The 15,169-nt window shown below is 42.3% G+C and overlaps 2 protein-coding genes across 2 annotated transcripts in view; both read right to left on the bottom strand.

Annotated features, from left to right (window-relative positions):
- Nucleotides 1-654: 654 nt before the first annotated feature.
- LOC308376236 (tripartite motif-containing protein 16-like) lies at nucleotides 655-5,641 on the bottom strand (the record flags this gene model as incomplete). The annotated part of the gene is made up of 6 exons (XM_080852531.1): nucleotides 655-1,202; nucleotides 2,433-2,492; nucleotides 2,831-2,990; nucleotides 4,089-4,322; nucleotides 4,556-4,651; nucleotides 5,042-5,641. The coding sequence occupies 6 exons, from the start codon at nucleotides 5,639-5,641 to the stop codon at nucleotides 655-657; spliced, it is 1,698 nt and encodes a 565-aa protein (XP_080708657.1).
- Nucleotides 5,642-8,240: 2,599 nt separating this feature from the next.
- Nucleotides 8,241-15,169, bottom strand: part of LOC308376234 (E3 ubiquitin-protein ligase TRIM65-like) — a gene marked incomplete at both ends in the record, with an annotated part of 62,259 nt that continues 55,330 nt past the window's right edge. Inside the window, 6 exons of the mRNA XM_080852529.1 lie at nucleotides 8,241-8,788; nucleotides 10,297-10,356; nucleotides 10,695-10,854; nucleotides 11,953-12,186; nucleotides 12,420-12,515; nucleotides 12,906-13,519. Of these exons, the coding sequence (XP_080708655.1) occupies nucleotides 8,241-8,788; nucleotides 10,297-10,356; nucleotides 10,695-10,854; nucleotides 11,953-12,186; nucleotides 12,420-12,515; nucleotides 12,906-13,519 (1,712 nt within the window). The remainder of the gene's footprint in view (nucleotides 8,789-10,296; nucleotides 10,357-10,694; nucleotides 10,855-11,952; nucleotides 12,187-12,419; nucleotides 12,516-12,905; nucleotides 13,520-15,169) is intronic.

Here is a 15,169-nt window from a genome sequence, read left to right as displayed (position 1 = left end):
GAGAACATGCAAACTCCACACAAAAAGACCCGTGAGATAGCCCACCTGAGCACTGAAGGTCTGGGGGGGGGGGACCTGCTCCCCAGAGCCAACAGCGCCCAATGCGTGAATCAAACCCATGACCTTCTTGCTGTGAGGCGGCAGTTTAAGCACCTGAGCCACTGTGCCTCACATTTACACACACATGTTTACATTTACATTTGTTTACATGTATATTCTAATATAAACCTGTGTGAAAACAGGGTGATAGTGTTTACAGTTTTGGGTATTAGTCTGTGTTTGGTAGATGACGTCATGGTTTGGGATGTTTAGTCAATAGGCCAAGTTATGGTGTGTCAGCTATCAAGAAAAACCTGTAATCAAGGTAATCTAATACTAAAAAGGTCATTTAACAAATTTCTTATTTCTGTTTTTATTGGCATTTTATTCATCATGGGTTGTAAATATATTTAAAGTTTGGCCTTAGATGTCCCCTGAAGAGCATTGTTTTCTTCCCAGACCACCACCACACAGTACACATGCCAATATTTGGGGTCACCCCACGCTCAGTCAAAACAGTCAAAACTGCTTCACTGGTGATCTTATGTCTAACCCTAAACCCAGGGTAGAGAGGCTGGGTGGATGTAGTCTGGATTCAGCATCTGTACATCTCATTCACATGAGCTTCACAGATGATCCAGCATTAAAAGAAAAAGAAAAAAACGCAAACCCAAACCCAAACCCAGGGTAGAGTGTGTGAGTGAATGTAGTCTGGACTCTGTGCAGGAGGGTCATTGTGTCAGAGATGCTGTAGAAGGCCAGAGTTCCTGCCCTGTGATCCACATACACTCCTATTCTGGAGCTGGCCACTAGGGGAAGTGCAGTATGTTTATTATTGTGCCAGAAAGAGGAGCTGCTGCTGGAGAGGCTCAGACTCCACGAATGATCATTATCTCCAAACCTGCACTCATTACCCCCTCCTCTCCTGCTGATGCTTTTATATGAGACTGATATATAAACCTCCCGCCTCCCACTCCACTCAATCTCCCAGTAGCAGCGTCCAGACACACCCTCCTTACACAGCACCTGCCAACACCCATCAAATCTCTCTGGATGATCAGGATATGACTGGAGCTCAGCTCCCCTCTCCACCCTCCTGTTCCCCTCAGACAGATGGAGGTCTCTGTGTGCTGTGTATGGATCCAGTGTGAAGTGACAGGAGTCTGATGGGGGAGAAGACAGGACAAATGTTGGTATTTATATATGTGTTAGGTGTGTGTGTGTGTGTGTGTGTGTGTGTGTGTGTGGTTGTTGTTGGGATTTTATATGAACCTTTGCGTGTGGAGGATGAGAAGGATGTGAGGGAATGTTTCACAAACAAGTGAGATTTGTCCGTGTGTGTGATTCTGTACATGTTTGTGCAGGTGCATATGTGTGAATGTCTGTATTTAAAAGTGAGCATGTTTATGTCTGTGTGTGTGTGTGCGTGTGCGTGTGCGTGTGCGTGTGCGTGTGCGTGTGCGTGTGTGTGTCTGTGTGTGTCTGTCTGTGTGTCTGTGTGTTTGTCTGAAGGCAAAGAGTGGGAGAGAGAGAGAGAAAAACAGAATAATATAAAAGTCTCTTTCCTCCTCTCCTAGTCTAGACTATCTTCACTGTGGGATGCTGCTGTAGTCTCTCCACCTGATCTACTTGTAGAATCCCTCAGCCTACACCTACTCACCCCAACCACACTGTCATGAATTTGTGTTGTCATGTGAGATTCTCTACATGTTTGCATGGATGTTTGTCTACAGTTGTGTGTGTGTGTGTGTGTGTGTGTGTGTGTGTGTGTGTGTGTGTCTGTGTGTGTATGTATGCCTGTGTATGTGTCTGTGTGACTCGTTGATCTGATAGCTTTACAGATCCCACATACATAAGAAAAGTGCCTTTTGTATATCAGCTGGATATCAATGCCAGTTTATTGCCCTAGTTTTTTGGCAGTTCATGACTTCATGTTCCAAATGTGCCTAAGAGACGCACGCAGAAGAGTGTGTCTGGCCTGCTCTTTGGCCAAGACCTCAAATGCCTTGCAGGGATTGTGCAGGAGTAAACTATGCTGATAGGAGTCAAGTAGAATCCATGCCTGAACCCCCCATTCTACACCAAGGGGAGACAGGCGGTGTAGGGGGAGGTGTTGGGTTGAGAACGAGCACCAAAGCAAGTGCTGCAGCTGATGAGGAGAACTGAGTTAAAATGAATTGTGGGTGATTCATTGAGAGGGGTGTGGCAAATTAGTTACATCCCCTTCCGAACGCCCGTTTAATTAGAACGCCATGTTAAGTAAATGGAAAAAGACACTGGAAAATACACTGTTTCCTCTACCCATGAACTATAACAGCCATAATGAAATGTTGAACTGCTTAAACATGATTTGGAATAGTAAACTGTATAAAATGTGATTGAAGCAAACTCACATTGTAAGAAATCCTTTCTGGTTGTAGGTTCAAGAGGCAAAACAGCCTGGACTTCAGTCACTATTGAGAGAGAAAGAAAGAAAACACTTACTGGTGTAAATGTCAACATCGCATCAACCTTCTGTTTTTATGATGGCAGTACATTTGTGTTCTCTTGTTGAGGGACATTATGAGTCTCCAGCTTCTTCAACCTTAAAGACCCTCTTAAAGGCAAGTAAACATGGAGAGACATGCAGAGTATATCAGCTTCACTGACATACAAAGGATATGTTACAAATATGTGACGTTGAGAAATACAGGTTCCTAAAGTTCACCAACACATTTACCTTATTAGTACAATCCAGAGGGAAAGTATAGTAAGACATTTCATGTAAACATATGTGAGTAATGTGATTAACCTGATGCAGATATCTTCATGACTTCCTCCTTGCAGAAATACTCCAGCTGCGTCTTTAGTGAGGAGACAGATTTCTTCACAGCCTCAAAAGAGAGGCCTTGGTTCACAAAGATGCAGGATAAGTCTTTAGACTCAGGTGTCTCACTGACTGACTGGAAAGTCTAAATAAAGAAACACATAGATAAAGAGAAAGAGAGAGAGGAAGAAGAGATGGCAGAGAGAGAATAGCTACATTTTCAAAATAAAGCATCCACGTATAACTAAGTTATAAAGTTTAAATACAGTTGGTCAGGAAACTTTTTTATTAATTATAACTAAAAACTTAAACTATTACACTGCACACGAAGACATTATCCTCTAATGTTTGAGATCGTCCTTTGATGTGTGTGTGCAGCATATGGATGTGGCTTCCATATGATTGTGTTACCAAGGACAGTCTTGCCAGTTAGCTGTGTCCCTCCTCACATTGTAAACTAAGCAAAGCCTCACCTACGTACTACAAACTATCCCTACATGATGTTTATTCATGACAGTGTGATCCTACCTTGTGCGGATGAGTGTGTTTGTGTGTGTGTGTGTGTGTGTGTGAGTGTGTGTGTGTGTGTGTGTGTGTGTGTGTGAGTGCGTGTGTGTTTGTGAGTGTGTGAGTGTGTTTGCGATGTACAGTATGTGTGTGTATGTGTGTTCGAGTGTGTCTGTGAGTGTGTGTGTGTGTTTATATGGTTTAATGTGTGTGTGTTTGTGTGCGTGTGTGTGTGAGCACTGCCTGCCAGGCAGCTCTCTCAAGCTGGCTAACTGCTAGCGGGGTAAGCCCATGTGGTGATTTCTAAAGTTCAATTTTTTGGTTGATGTAATGAATCCTAAATGAATCCAACATAAATGGTTGTCCAAATGCCACTGGTTTGCCTTGACCTACATGTCGCTTTACCACCCGAGTGACCAACATGACCTAACAATTGCAATAATGATTTTGAGCAGTTTTCTGACGAATGAAAATGCCTTCATCGTGCTCAAATGTTTTCAGTGATAAATACAAACACTTTCTTCACAGACACTGAAACTTCATGGGGTAAAGTATCTGTTCGAAGTACTTTGGACTGTGTTATAATAAGAAGAATAAGGATATATCTGGAAATGTTGTGATCCTTGAAGGAATTTCAACAATATCTGAATTGAAATAAAATTTCCACTTAGGAATATATTCAGCATAAATCGGTGCCAAACATTCTGTCCTTCAACAATCCATCATGAACAATGACCTTGAGGAAATGGATGTGATCCTCTGTGAGTGAAAGCTGCTCCAGCTCAGCCTCTCTCCTCTTCAGCTCAGCGATCTCCTGCTCCAGTCGCTTCAGGAGTCCTTCAGCCCGACTCACTTCAGCCTTCTCCTGAGCTCTGATAAGCACTTTCACCTCAGAGCGCCTTCTCTCAATGGAGCGGATCATCTCAGTAAAGATCCTGTTACTGTCCTTCACTGCTGTCTGTGCAGAGCTCTGTTAGGAGACACACAAAGAGGAGGGGGACAGGAGACCCACAGAGGTAAGTGAAGGAGCAAACTCACTCATGGTGTGACTGGCTCTTCTAGATCAAATGACCCAGGGCAAATCCTGCCAAAACATGTTGGCCCTGTGATGGTCTGTATCATGAAGAGATGGCAGCATAACGGTGGTAACCAAATAACAAGTGATTGCTGAGCCAGCTGTTGTCCTATGTGGTCAGTTCTCACCTTGAGAGTCTTCACAGCTTTCCTCAGCTCTTGCAGCTCCTTCTCTCTCTCCTGGATTCTCTGCTGGAATCTTCTATGGGTCTGCCCCAACTGCCTCTGTTTTAAAAGTATTATCATAATTATTATCGGTGGAACATTGAGGATCAAAAATTACAAATGACAACGGAACATTCATAAGCAAAAACCTTTAAGTACATTTACATTTTTTCAAGAGATTTAATGACACATTGAAGCAGTCGTTATCATCTTCAACTGAAAATCGGGATAAAGCCATGAGTACAACTTGTCATGCTGGTTCAGAACCTGTAGAACCTTTTTTTTACTCAACACATGATCTTTCCCCTGATAATCATTTCCTGATTCTTCCTTTCTCTAACAGGCAAGGTCATTGCTTATAGTAATGTTGGAGTTATAGTATTGCATTCACAGTTAGTATGTATAAGAGCCCTCATAGAAATGTTTGACACATGTATGTCCAGGACTGACCTGTTTGTCTGTCCATTCTGCTGCAACAGTGACTGTGTCATGGCCTTTATGTTCGTCCATCGTGCACAGATAGCAGATACAACTCTGATCGGTTCGACAAAATATTTCAAAAACCTTCTTATGACGAGAGCAGATCCTCTCCTGTAGCTGGCCTGTGGCGTCAATCACTGAGTGTTTTCTTCCGGGGTTTAGGTCATTGTGAGCTTTGAAGTGAGTTTCACAGTAAGACAACAGACAATCCAGACAGGATTTGATGGCTTTGAGTTTTCTCCCAGTGCAGACGTCACACTCCACATCTCCAGGTCCAGCATTAGACGGAGTAACAGGAGAAGCTTGGATTCTGGTCTTCGTAAATGTCTCCACCATGTCAGCAATCAGAGGATTTTTGTAGAGTGTAGGTCTGGGAGTGAAAGTGCGCTTGCACAGGGGGCAGCTGTAGACTCCTCTCTGATCCTCATGATTCCAGCAGCCCTCAATGCACCTCCTGCAGAAATTGTGTCCGCAGGGAGCAGTCACTGGATCCTTCAGCAGATCTAGACAGACTGGACACATGAAGGAGTCCTCGTCTTTCTTTCTTTTCTTTGAAATAGCCTCTGCCATTTTGTTTGCTTTCTCTAAACACCACAAGCACACTGAGAGAAAGACCTGTCACGTGATACTTAAGTTTCGTTTTCAAGTCATTTTGCATCTTTCGAGTTCAGATGGAGGCGGGGAAATATGTTTGCGTGTTTCTGTGCATACGTTTGCGTCGTGTGTGTGTGCGTGTTACAAATACACACTAGCTTTGCTTTTTTGCTGGCCAGTTGAAGTTTATGAAGCTAAAACCATATGCAGGGTTTCCCTGAGACATAATTATCATTTCTCACCGCTGCTGCCGGTAAACAGCATGCAGCGATAACTGAATAGACTTGTCAAAACCCATGAAGTTAATGAATGAACAAAATGCAGACAGCCGTGTAAAATATGTTTACATCTTACTAAACCTATGGGTTACTAAAGAGATAATACACACATGACTATAAAAAAGGCCTATAGATCATTGATAATACCATTAAACCTCAGCTCTGAATAAAAACAAATTGAGTAAATAATTAGTGAATTAAAGATGTTTAGCATTTTAACACAATACAAGTTATTATTGGTTTTAAACAGATCTCATGAATTGTTTCTCATGACTTCATGACTCCGTTCATTTTATCAAAGATGCTCTGTGATCCACATGTACACTCCTATTCTGGAGCTGGCCACTAGGGGGAGTTCAGTCACCTCCTTACTGTGTCTGAAAAAGTAATCAGATTTGGAGCAGTCCAGGCTCTGTCTTCTCATTGGGATGTGTTTGTGGTAGATGTTGTCTGCAATTATACATGTTGAGGTTTGTATGTGTGTTTTTTTGCTTCCCGGAGGATGACAATCAGCCAAACGGGAGAGATATGATGACACAGTATGGTTAAACATCCTCTTTATTTCTGCAATGGCAGGCAGAGCAATAGCGCATTTAGTCTTTTTCATCATTCCATTGTATATCAATGGAGTAAAGTAAGATATAATAGTTCAACACTTTTTAGACAAACGTAGCCACGTAGTGCAAGAGCCTCCTTGTGTTTATTGTCTTTTTCCTATCACTCAACATGTGAACTTAAGATACCTTAATACATGACACAACAGAGTGCCTGGTATGACATGGTGTTCATGAGAGAACTTCATCTGCATTGAGCCTGAGCACTAGCTGTTTGGATGTATGATCAGTTGTAGCTTTAAATAATTTATCAGCTTACTAGGTTTAGACAAACTATGAGATGGGTTAATCAGGAATAAAGAAAAATGGGCTCTTCATTAAGTCCCATGAAGTATCTGTTGTTAGACAATATTGTGTATCACTCTGCCCAGGCTTGTTCAATTTGTCTCTGATTTTGTAAAGGCTTCTCACATCAAATTGATATATGCAATTCATTTACATCAATTAATCTCGAAGCATGTCATTTATTTGATGATGTTTTTTTAATAGCTTGACAGCCGTAATCTAAACCAAACATTGTCTTCAGACAACACACAAATGCCATCAAATACACATATACTACAGAGTAGCCAGTACACTGGTGAGATCAATTCAAAACACTCCTGTAAGAACCTGTTTCTGCAATGAGTGATGGCGCTTATGGTCCCCCTCCCCCCCCCAGAACAACCTCTTCACATGATGAACACAATATAAAGACACAACACATAGATAAAAGTTTTAAAATGATGCAACTTATTTGTAAATAATGTCTAATACAGTTTAATACAAATAATTATAAGTGTATAATAATTGGCAGGTTTTAATGGCACACACTGCAACACACACGTGCATATATGGAGGCGACACAGGACACACACGCAGGCCAGAAGTCTCGATGGATTTATTCTCTGCCTTTTTCCCATCCTGGACCGTCCTTCCTCCAGGACCTAGTGAACCGTCCGTCTTGGTCAGGGACGGACAGGAGTGTTCTGTTCTATTTGCATGTTTTTTTCTGTTGGGGTTCTTAGTAGAGGAAACTCCTTGTGAACACAGGGAGAACATGCAAACTCCACACAAAAAGACCCGGGAGATAGCCCACCTGAGCACTGAAGGTCTGGGGGGGACCTGCTCCCCAGAGCCAATAGCGCCCAATGCGTGAATCAAACCCATGACCTTCTTGCTGTGAGGCGGCAGTTTAAGCACCTGAGCCACTGTGCCTCACATTTACACACACATGTTTACATTTACATTTGTTTACATGTATATACTAATATAAACCTGTGTGAAAACAGGGTGATAGTGTTTACAGTTTTGGGTATTAGTCTGTGTTTGGTAGATGACGTCATGGTTTGGGATGTTTAGTCAATAGGCCCAGTTATGGTGTGTCAGCTATCAAGAAAAACCTGTAATCAAGGTAATCTAATACTAAAAAGGTCATTTAACAAATTTCTTATTTCTGTTTTTATTGGCATTTTATTCATCATGGGTTGTAAATATATTTAAAGTTTGGCCTCAGATGTCGCCTGAAGAGCATTGTTTTCTTCCCAGACCACCACCACACAGTACACATGCCAATATTTGGGGTCACCCCACGCTCTTGCCTAACAGTCAAAACTGCTTCACTGGTGATCTTATGTCTAACCCTAAACCCAGGGTAGAGAGGCTGGGTGAATGTAGTCTGGATTCAGCATCTGTACATCTCATTCACATGAGCTTCACAGATGATCCAGCATTAAAAGAAAAAGAAAAAAACGCAAACCCAAACCCAAACCCAGGGTAGAGTGTGTGAGTGAATGTAGTCTGGACTCTGTGCAGGAGGGTCATTGTGTCAGAGATGCCGTAGAAGGCCAGAGTTCCTGCCCTGTGATCCACATACACTCCTATTCTGGAGCTGGCCACTAGGGGAAGTGCAGTATGTTTATTATTGTGCCAGAAAGAGGAGCTGCTGCTGGAGAGGCTCAGACTCCACGAATGATCATTATCTCCAAACCTGCACTCATTACCCCCTCCTCTCCTGCTGATGCTTTTATATGAGACTGATATATAAACCTCTCGCCTCCCACTCCACTCAACCTCCCAGTAGCAGCGTCCAGACACACCCTCCTTACACAGCACCTGCCAACACCCATCAAATCTCTCTGGATGATCAGGATATGACTGGAGCTCAGCTCCCCTCTCCACCCTCCTGTTCCCCTCAGACAGATGGAGGTCTCTGTGTGCTGTGTTTGGATCCAATGTGAAGTGACAGGAGTCTGATGGGGGAGAAGACAGGACAACATTTAATGTAGGTATTTATATATGTGTTAGGTGTGTGTGTGTGTGTGTGTGTGTGTGTGTGTGTGTGTGTGTGTGTGTGTGTGTGTGTGTGGTTGTTGTTGGGATTTTATATGAACCTTTGCGTGTGGAGGATGAGAAGGATGTGAGGGAATGTTTCACAAACAAGTGAGATTTGTCCGTGTGTGTGATTCTGTATATGTTTGTGCAGGTGCATATGTGTGAATGTCTGTATTTAAAAGTGAGCATGTTTATGTCTGTGTGTGTGTGTGTGTGTGTGTGTGTGTGTGTGTGTGTGTGTGTGTGTGTGTGTGTGTGTGTGTGTGTGTGTGTGTGTGTGTGTGTGACACACATAATCTGATCCTGCCCCGGTCAGGACCTTCTCCGGCGGACTCACAGATCTCTCTCTCTCACACACACCCATACAACCAATCACACCTATGGACTTTCACATACAAAGACACTGGAACACTTTCACACTTCTATAAATGAAGGACACAAAGCAATCAAATTAAACAAACTTAAAACCTTACACACACTCAACATCAATCATTCATCATTCAGTGTGTGTGTGTGTGTGTGTGTGTGTGTGTGTGTGTGTGTGTCTGTCTGTGTGTCTGTGTGTTTGTCTGAAGGCAAAGAGTGGGAGAGAGAGAGAGAGAAAAACAGAATAATATAAAAGTCTCTTTCCTCCTCTCCTAGTCTAGACTATCTTCACTGTGGGATGCTGCTGTAGTCTCTCCACCTGATCTACTTGTAGAATCCCTCAGCCTACACCTACTCACCCCAACCACACTGTCATGCATTTTTGTTGTCATGTGAGATTCTGTACATGTTTGCATGGATGTTTGTCTACAGTTGTGTGTGTGTCTGTGTGTGTATGTATGCCTGTGTATGTGTCTGTGTGACTCGTTGATCTGATAGCTTTACAGATCCCACATACATCAGAAAAGTGCCTTGTTTTTATATCAGCTGGATATCAATGCCAGTTTATTGTCCTAGTTTTTTGGCAGTTCATGACTTCATGTTCCAAATGTGCCTAAGAGATGCACGCAGAAGAGTGTGTCTGGCCTGCTCTTTGGCCAAGACCTCAAATGCCTTGCAGGGATTGTGCAGGAGTAAACTATGCTGACAGGAGTCATGTAGAATCCATGCCTGAACCCCCCATTCTGTACCAAGGGGAGACAGGCGGTGTAGGGGGAGGTGTTGGGTTGAGAACGAGCACCAAAGCAAGTGCTGCAGCTGATGAGGAGAACTGAGTTAAAATGAATTGTGGGTGATTCATTGAGAGGGGTGTGGCAAATTCGTTACATCCCCTTCCGAACGTCCGTTTAATTAGAACGCCATGTTAAGTAAATGGAAAAAGACACTGGAAAATACACTGTTTCCTCTACCCATGAACTATAACAGCCATAATGAAATGTTGAACTGCTTAAACATGATTTGGAATAGTAAACTGTATAAAATGTGATTGAAGCAAACTCACATTGTAAGAAATCCTTTCTGGTTGTAGGTTCAAGAGGCAAAACAGCCTGGACTTCAGTCACTATTGAGAGAGAAAGAAAGAAAACACTTACTGGTGTAAATGTCAACATCGCATCAACCTTCTGTTTTTATGATGGCAGTACATTTGTGTTCTCTTGTTGAGGGACATTATGAGTCTCCAGCTTCTTCAACCTTAAAGACCCTCTTAAAGGCAAGTAAACATGGAGAGACATGCAGAGTATATCAGCTTCACTGACATACAAAGGATATGTTACAAATATGTGACGTTGAGAAATACAGGTTCCTAAAGTTCACCAACACATTTACCTTATAAGTACAATCCAGAGGGAAAGTATAGTAAGACATTTCATGTAAACATATGTGAGTAATGTGATTAACCTGATGCAGATATCTTCATGACTTCCTCCTTGCAGAAATACTCCAGCTGCGTCTTTAGTGAGGAGACAGATTTCTTCACAGCCTCAAAAGAGAGGCCTTGGTTCACAAAGATGCAGGATAAGTCTTTAGACTCAGGTGCCTCACTGACTGACTGGAAAGTCTAAATAAAGAAACACATAGATAAAGAGAAAGAGAGAGAGGAAGAAGAGATGGCAGAGAGAGAATAGCTACATTTTCAAAATAAAGCATCCACGTATAACTAAGTTATAAAGTTTAAATACAGTTGGTCAGGAAACTTTTTTATTAATTATAACTAAAAACTTAAACTATTACACTGCACACGAAGACATTATCCTCTAATGTTTGAGATCGTCCTTTGATGTGTGTGTGCAGCATATGGATGTGGCTTCCATATGATTGTGTTACCAAGGACAGTCTTGCCAGTTAGCTGTGTCCCTCCTCACATTGTAAACTAAGCAAAGCCTCACCTACGTACTACACACTATCCCTACATGATGTTTATTCATGACAGTGTGATCCTACCTTGTGCGGATGAGTGTGTTTGTGTGTGTGTGTGTGTGTGTGTGTGTGTGTGTGTGTGTGTGTGTGTGTGTGTGTGAGTGCGTGTGTGTTTGTGAGTGTGTGAGTGTGTTTGCGATGTACAGTATGTGTGTGTATGTGTGTTCGAGTGTGTCTGTGAGTGTGTGTGTGTGTTTATATGGTTTAATGTGTGTGTGTTTGTGTGCGTGTGTGTGTGAGCACTGCCTGCCAGGCAGCTCTCTCAAGCTGGCTAACTGCTAGCGGGGTAAGCCCATGTGGTGATTTCTAAAGTTCAATTTTTTGGTTGATGTAATGAATCCTAAATGAATCCAACATAAATGGTTGTCCAAATGCCACTGGTTTGCCTTGACCTACATGTCGCTTTACCACCCGAGTGACCAACATGACCTAACAATTGCAATAATGATTTTGAGCAGTTTTCTGACGAATGAAAATGCCTTCATCGTGCTCAAATGTTTTCAGTGATAAATACAAACACTTTCTTCACAGACACTGAAACTTCATGGGGTAAAGTACCTGTTCGAAGTACTTTGGACTGTGTTATAATAAGAAGAATAAGGATATATCTGGAAATGTTGTGATCCTTGAAGGAATTTCAACAATATCTGAATTGAAATAAAATTTCCACTTAGGAATATATTCAGCATAAATCGGTGCCAAACATTCTGTCCTTCAACAATGCATCATGAACAATGACCTTGAGGAAATGGATGTGATCCTCTGTGAGTGAAAGCTGCTCCAGCTCAGCCTCTCTCCTCTTCAGCTCAGCGATCTCCTGCTCCAGTCGCTTCAGGAGTCCTTCAGCCCGACTCACTTCAGCCTTCTCCTGAGCTCTGATAAGCACTTTCACCTCAGAGCGCCTTCTCTCAATGGAGCGGATCATCTCAGTAAAGATCCTGTTACTGTCCTTCACTGCTGTCTGTGCAGAGCTCTGTTAGGAGACACACAAAGAGGAGGGGGACAGGAGACCCACAGAGGTAAGTGAAGGAGCAAACTCACTCATGGTGTGACTGGCTCTTCTAGATCAAATGACCAAGGGCAAATCCTGCCAAAACATGTTGGCCCTGTGATAGTCTGTATCATGAAGAGATGGCAGCATAACGGTGGTAACCAAATAACAAGTGATTGCTGAGCCAGCTGTTGTCCTATGTGGTCAGTTCTCACCTTGAGAGTCTTCACAGCTTTCCTCAGCTCTTGCAGCTCCTTCTCTCTCTCCTGGATTCTCTGCTGGAATCTTCTATGGGTCTGCCCCAACTGCCTCTGTTTTAAAAATATTATCATAATTATTATCGGTGGAACATTGAGGATCAAAAATTACAAATGACAACGGAACATTCATAAGCAAAAACCTTTAAGTACATTTACATTTTTTCAAGAGATTTAATGACACATTGAAGCAGTCGTTATCATCTTCAACTGAAAATCAGGATAAAGCCATGAGTACAACTTGTCATGCTGGTTCAGAACCTGTAGAACCTTTTTTTTACTCAACACATGATCTTTCCCCTGATAATCATTTCCTGATTCTTCCTTTCTCTAACAGGCAAAGTCATTGCTTATAGTAATGTTGGAGTTATAGTATTGCATTCACAGTTAGTATGTATAAGAGCCCTCATAGAAATGTTTGACACATGTATGTCCAGGACTGACCTGTTTGTCTGTCCATTCTGCTGCAACAGTGACTGTGTCATGGCCTTTATGTTCGTCCATCGTGCACAGATAGCAGATACAACTCTGATCGGTTCGACAAAATATTTCAAAAACCTTCTTATGACGAGAGCAGATCCTCTCCTGTAGCTGGCCTGTGGCGTCAATCACTGAGTGTTTTCTTCCGGGGTTTAGGTCATTGTGAGCTTTGAAGTGAGTTTCACAGTAAGACAACAGACAATCCAGACAGGATTTGATGGCTTTGAGTTTTCTCCCAGTGCAGACGTCACACTCCACATCTCCAGGTCCAGCATTAGACGGAGTAACAGGAGAAGCTCGGATTCTGGTCTTCGTAAATGTCTCCACCATGTCAGCAATCAGAGGATTTTTGTAGAGTGTAGGTCTGGGAGTGAAAGTGCGCTTGCACAGGGGGCAGCTGTAGACTCCTCTCTGATCCTCATGATTCCAGCAGCCCTCAATGCACCTCCTGCAGAAATTATGTCCGCAGGGAATAGTCACTGGATCCGTCAGCAGATCTAGACAGACTGGACACATGAAGGAGTCCTCTTCTTTCTTTCTTCTTTTCTTTGAAATAGTTTCTGCCATTTCGTTTGTCTCTCACAACCACAAGCACTGAGAGAAAGAACTGCCACGTGATATACTTTTAAGTTTCGTTTCCAACATAATATGCTGTGCTGAGGAGTGGCTTCCTAGAAGTCATTTTGCTTCGGTCTTTCATGTTCAGATGGAGGCGGGGAAATATGTGTGCGTGTGTTTGTGTGCGTATGTTATGCCGTCAGTTTTGTGCCAAAACTCACACGCGCAATAAACGTCTATTTGAGCAACTTTCAGATTTTCGCAAGCGTGAATTTCGTCTGCGCATTTAATTTTATGATCTGCGAGCAGAAATTCAACCACTGCGAGCGCAGAGACTGACATACTTGGTCTGCTCGCTCGAATTTATCATACGCTTTCTCGAAATCTACTCGCTGCGTTCACAAACAAACACATGCTAGCATACTCAGTAAAACTTTACACCCAGTTACTTAAATGTTTCCTACACATTGTCCTGAAACTCGTATGAGAAAATATCAAGAATATGCCTGAAAAACTTGGAGAAATAATCATGAGAGTGATAGGGTGATGTTTCCTCAGTGAGAACATTTACTCGCATTAGGAAAATTCTGCCAGCTCCGCTGTATCCATTGGTGGACACAAAAACAATCGCTCTCAGGCTGTCAGATCTAGACTACTGTAGGCCTACAGATCATTGATAATACCATTATACCTCAGCTCTGAATAACAACAAATGGAGTAAACAATGAGCGAATTAAAGATGTTTTGCATTTTAACTCCTTTTAACACAATACAAGTTATTATTGGAAAAATTCAGGTCTGAAGGGGTTAAACAAATCTCATGAACGGTTTCTCATGACTATGATTCTGTTCATTTTATCAAAGATGCTCTGTGATCCACATACACTCATATTCTGGAGCTGGCCACTGGGGGGAGTTCAGTCACCTCCTTACTGTGTCTGAAAGAGTAATCAGATTTGGAGCAGTGCAGGCTCTAGGACTGATTGTTGCATCCAAAGCCACATTCAATGCCGTGTCCTTGGTTAGTTGTCGTTCACTGAATTCCAAACCACTACACGGATATATGGTAATTTCATTTTCATTTCATTTTCTAATGACCACTGTCACACTTATTATTTCTCTTTGTGTGCCTTCTTCCAGTATCACAAGGGCTTTTGGAGTCAGACTGACAAAAAAAATAAGTTATTAATTATGGTGATGAGCTAAATCAAATTAGACAGATTTGTAAATGCTTCTCCAGGCAAATTGATATATGCAATTCATTTAGATCAATTATTCACAAAGCATGTTATTTATTCAATTGTTTTTTTGAATCGCTTGACAGCATCACACAAAAGCCATCAGATACAGTGCCGCCCACAATTATTCGCACCTTTAGTGAATATGAACAAACAGGCTATAAAAAAATATGAAGGAAGAAGAAAACAGCTCCGAGTCTCCTATAATGTGTGATGAGGTTGGTGAACACATGGCACGGGATCTGAGACCATTCCTACATACAGTATCTCTCCAGATCCTTCAGATTCTGAGGGCAACACTTGTAGACTCGGCTTCAGCTCATCCCACAGATTTTCTATGGGTTCAGGTCGGGGGACTGTGATGGCCATGGCAAAACCTTTATTCTGCGGTTGGTGAACGATTTTTGTGTTGAATTTGAGGTATGCTTCGGA

This window comes from Sprattus sprattus, assembly GCF_963457725.1.
Source record: "Sprattus sprattus genome assembly, chromosome: 15".
NCBI classification, from domain to species: Eukaryota; Metazoa; Chordata; class Actinopteri; order Clupeiformes; family Clupeidae; genus Sprattus; species Sprattus sprattus.
Note: the sequence above shows the minus strand (reverse complement) of the source record. Positions and strands in the feature narration are given on the sequence as shown.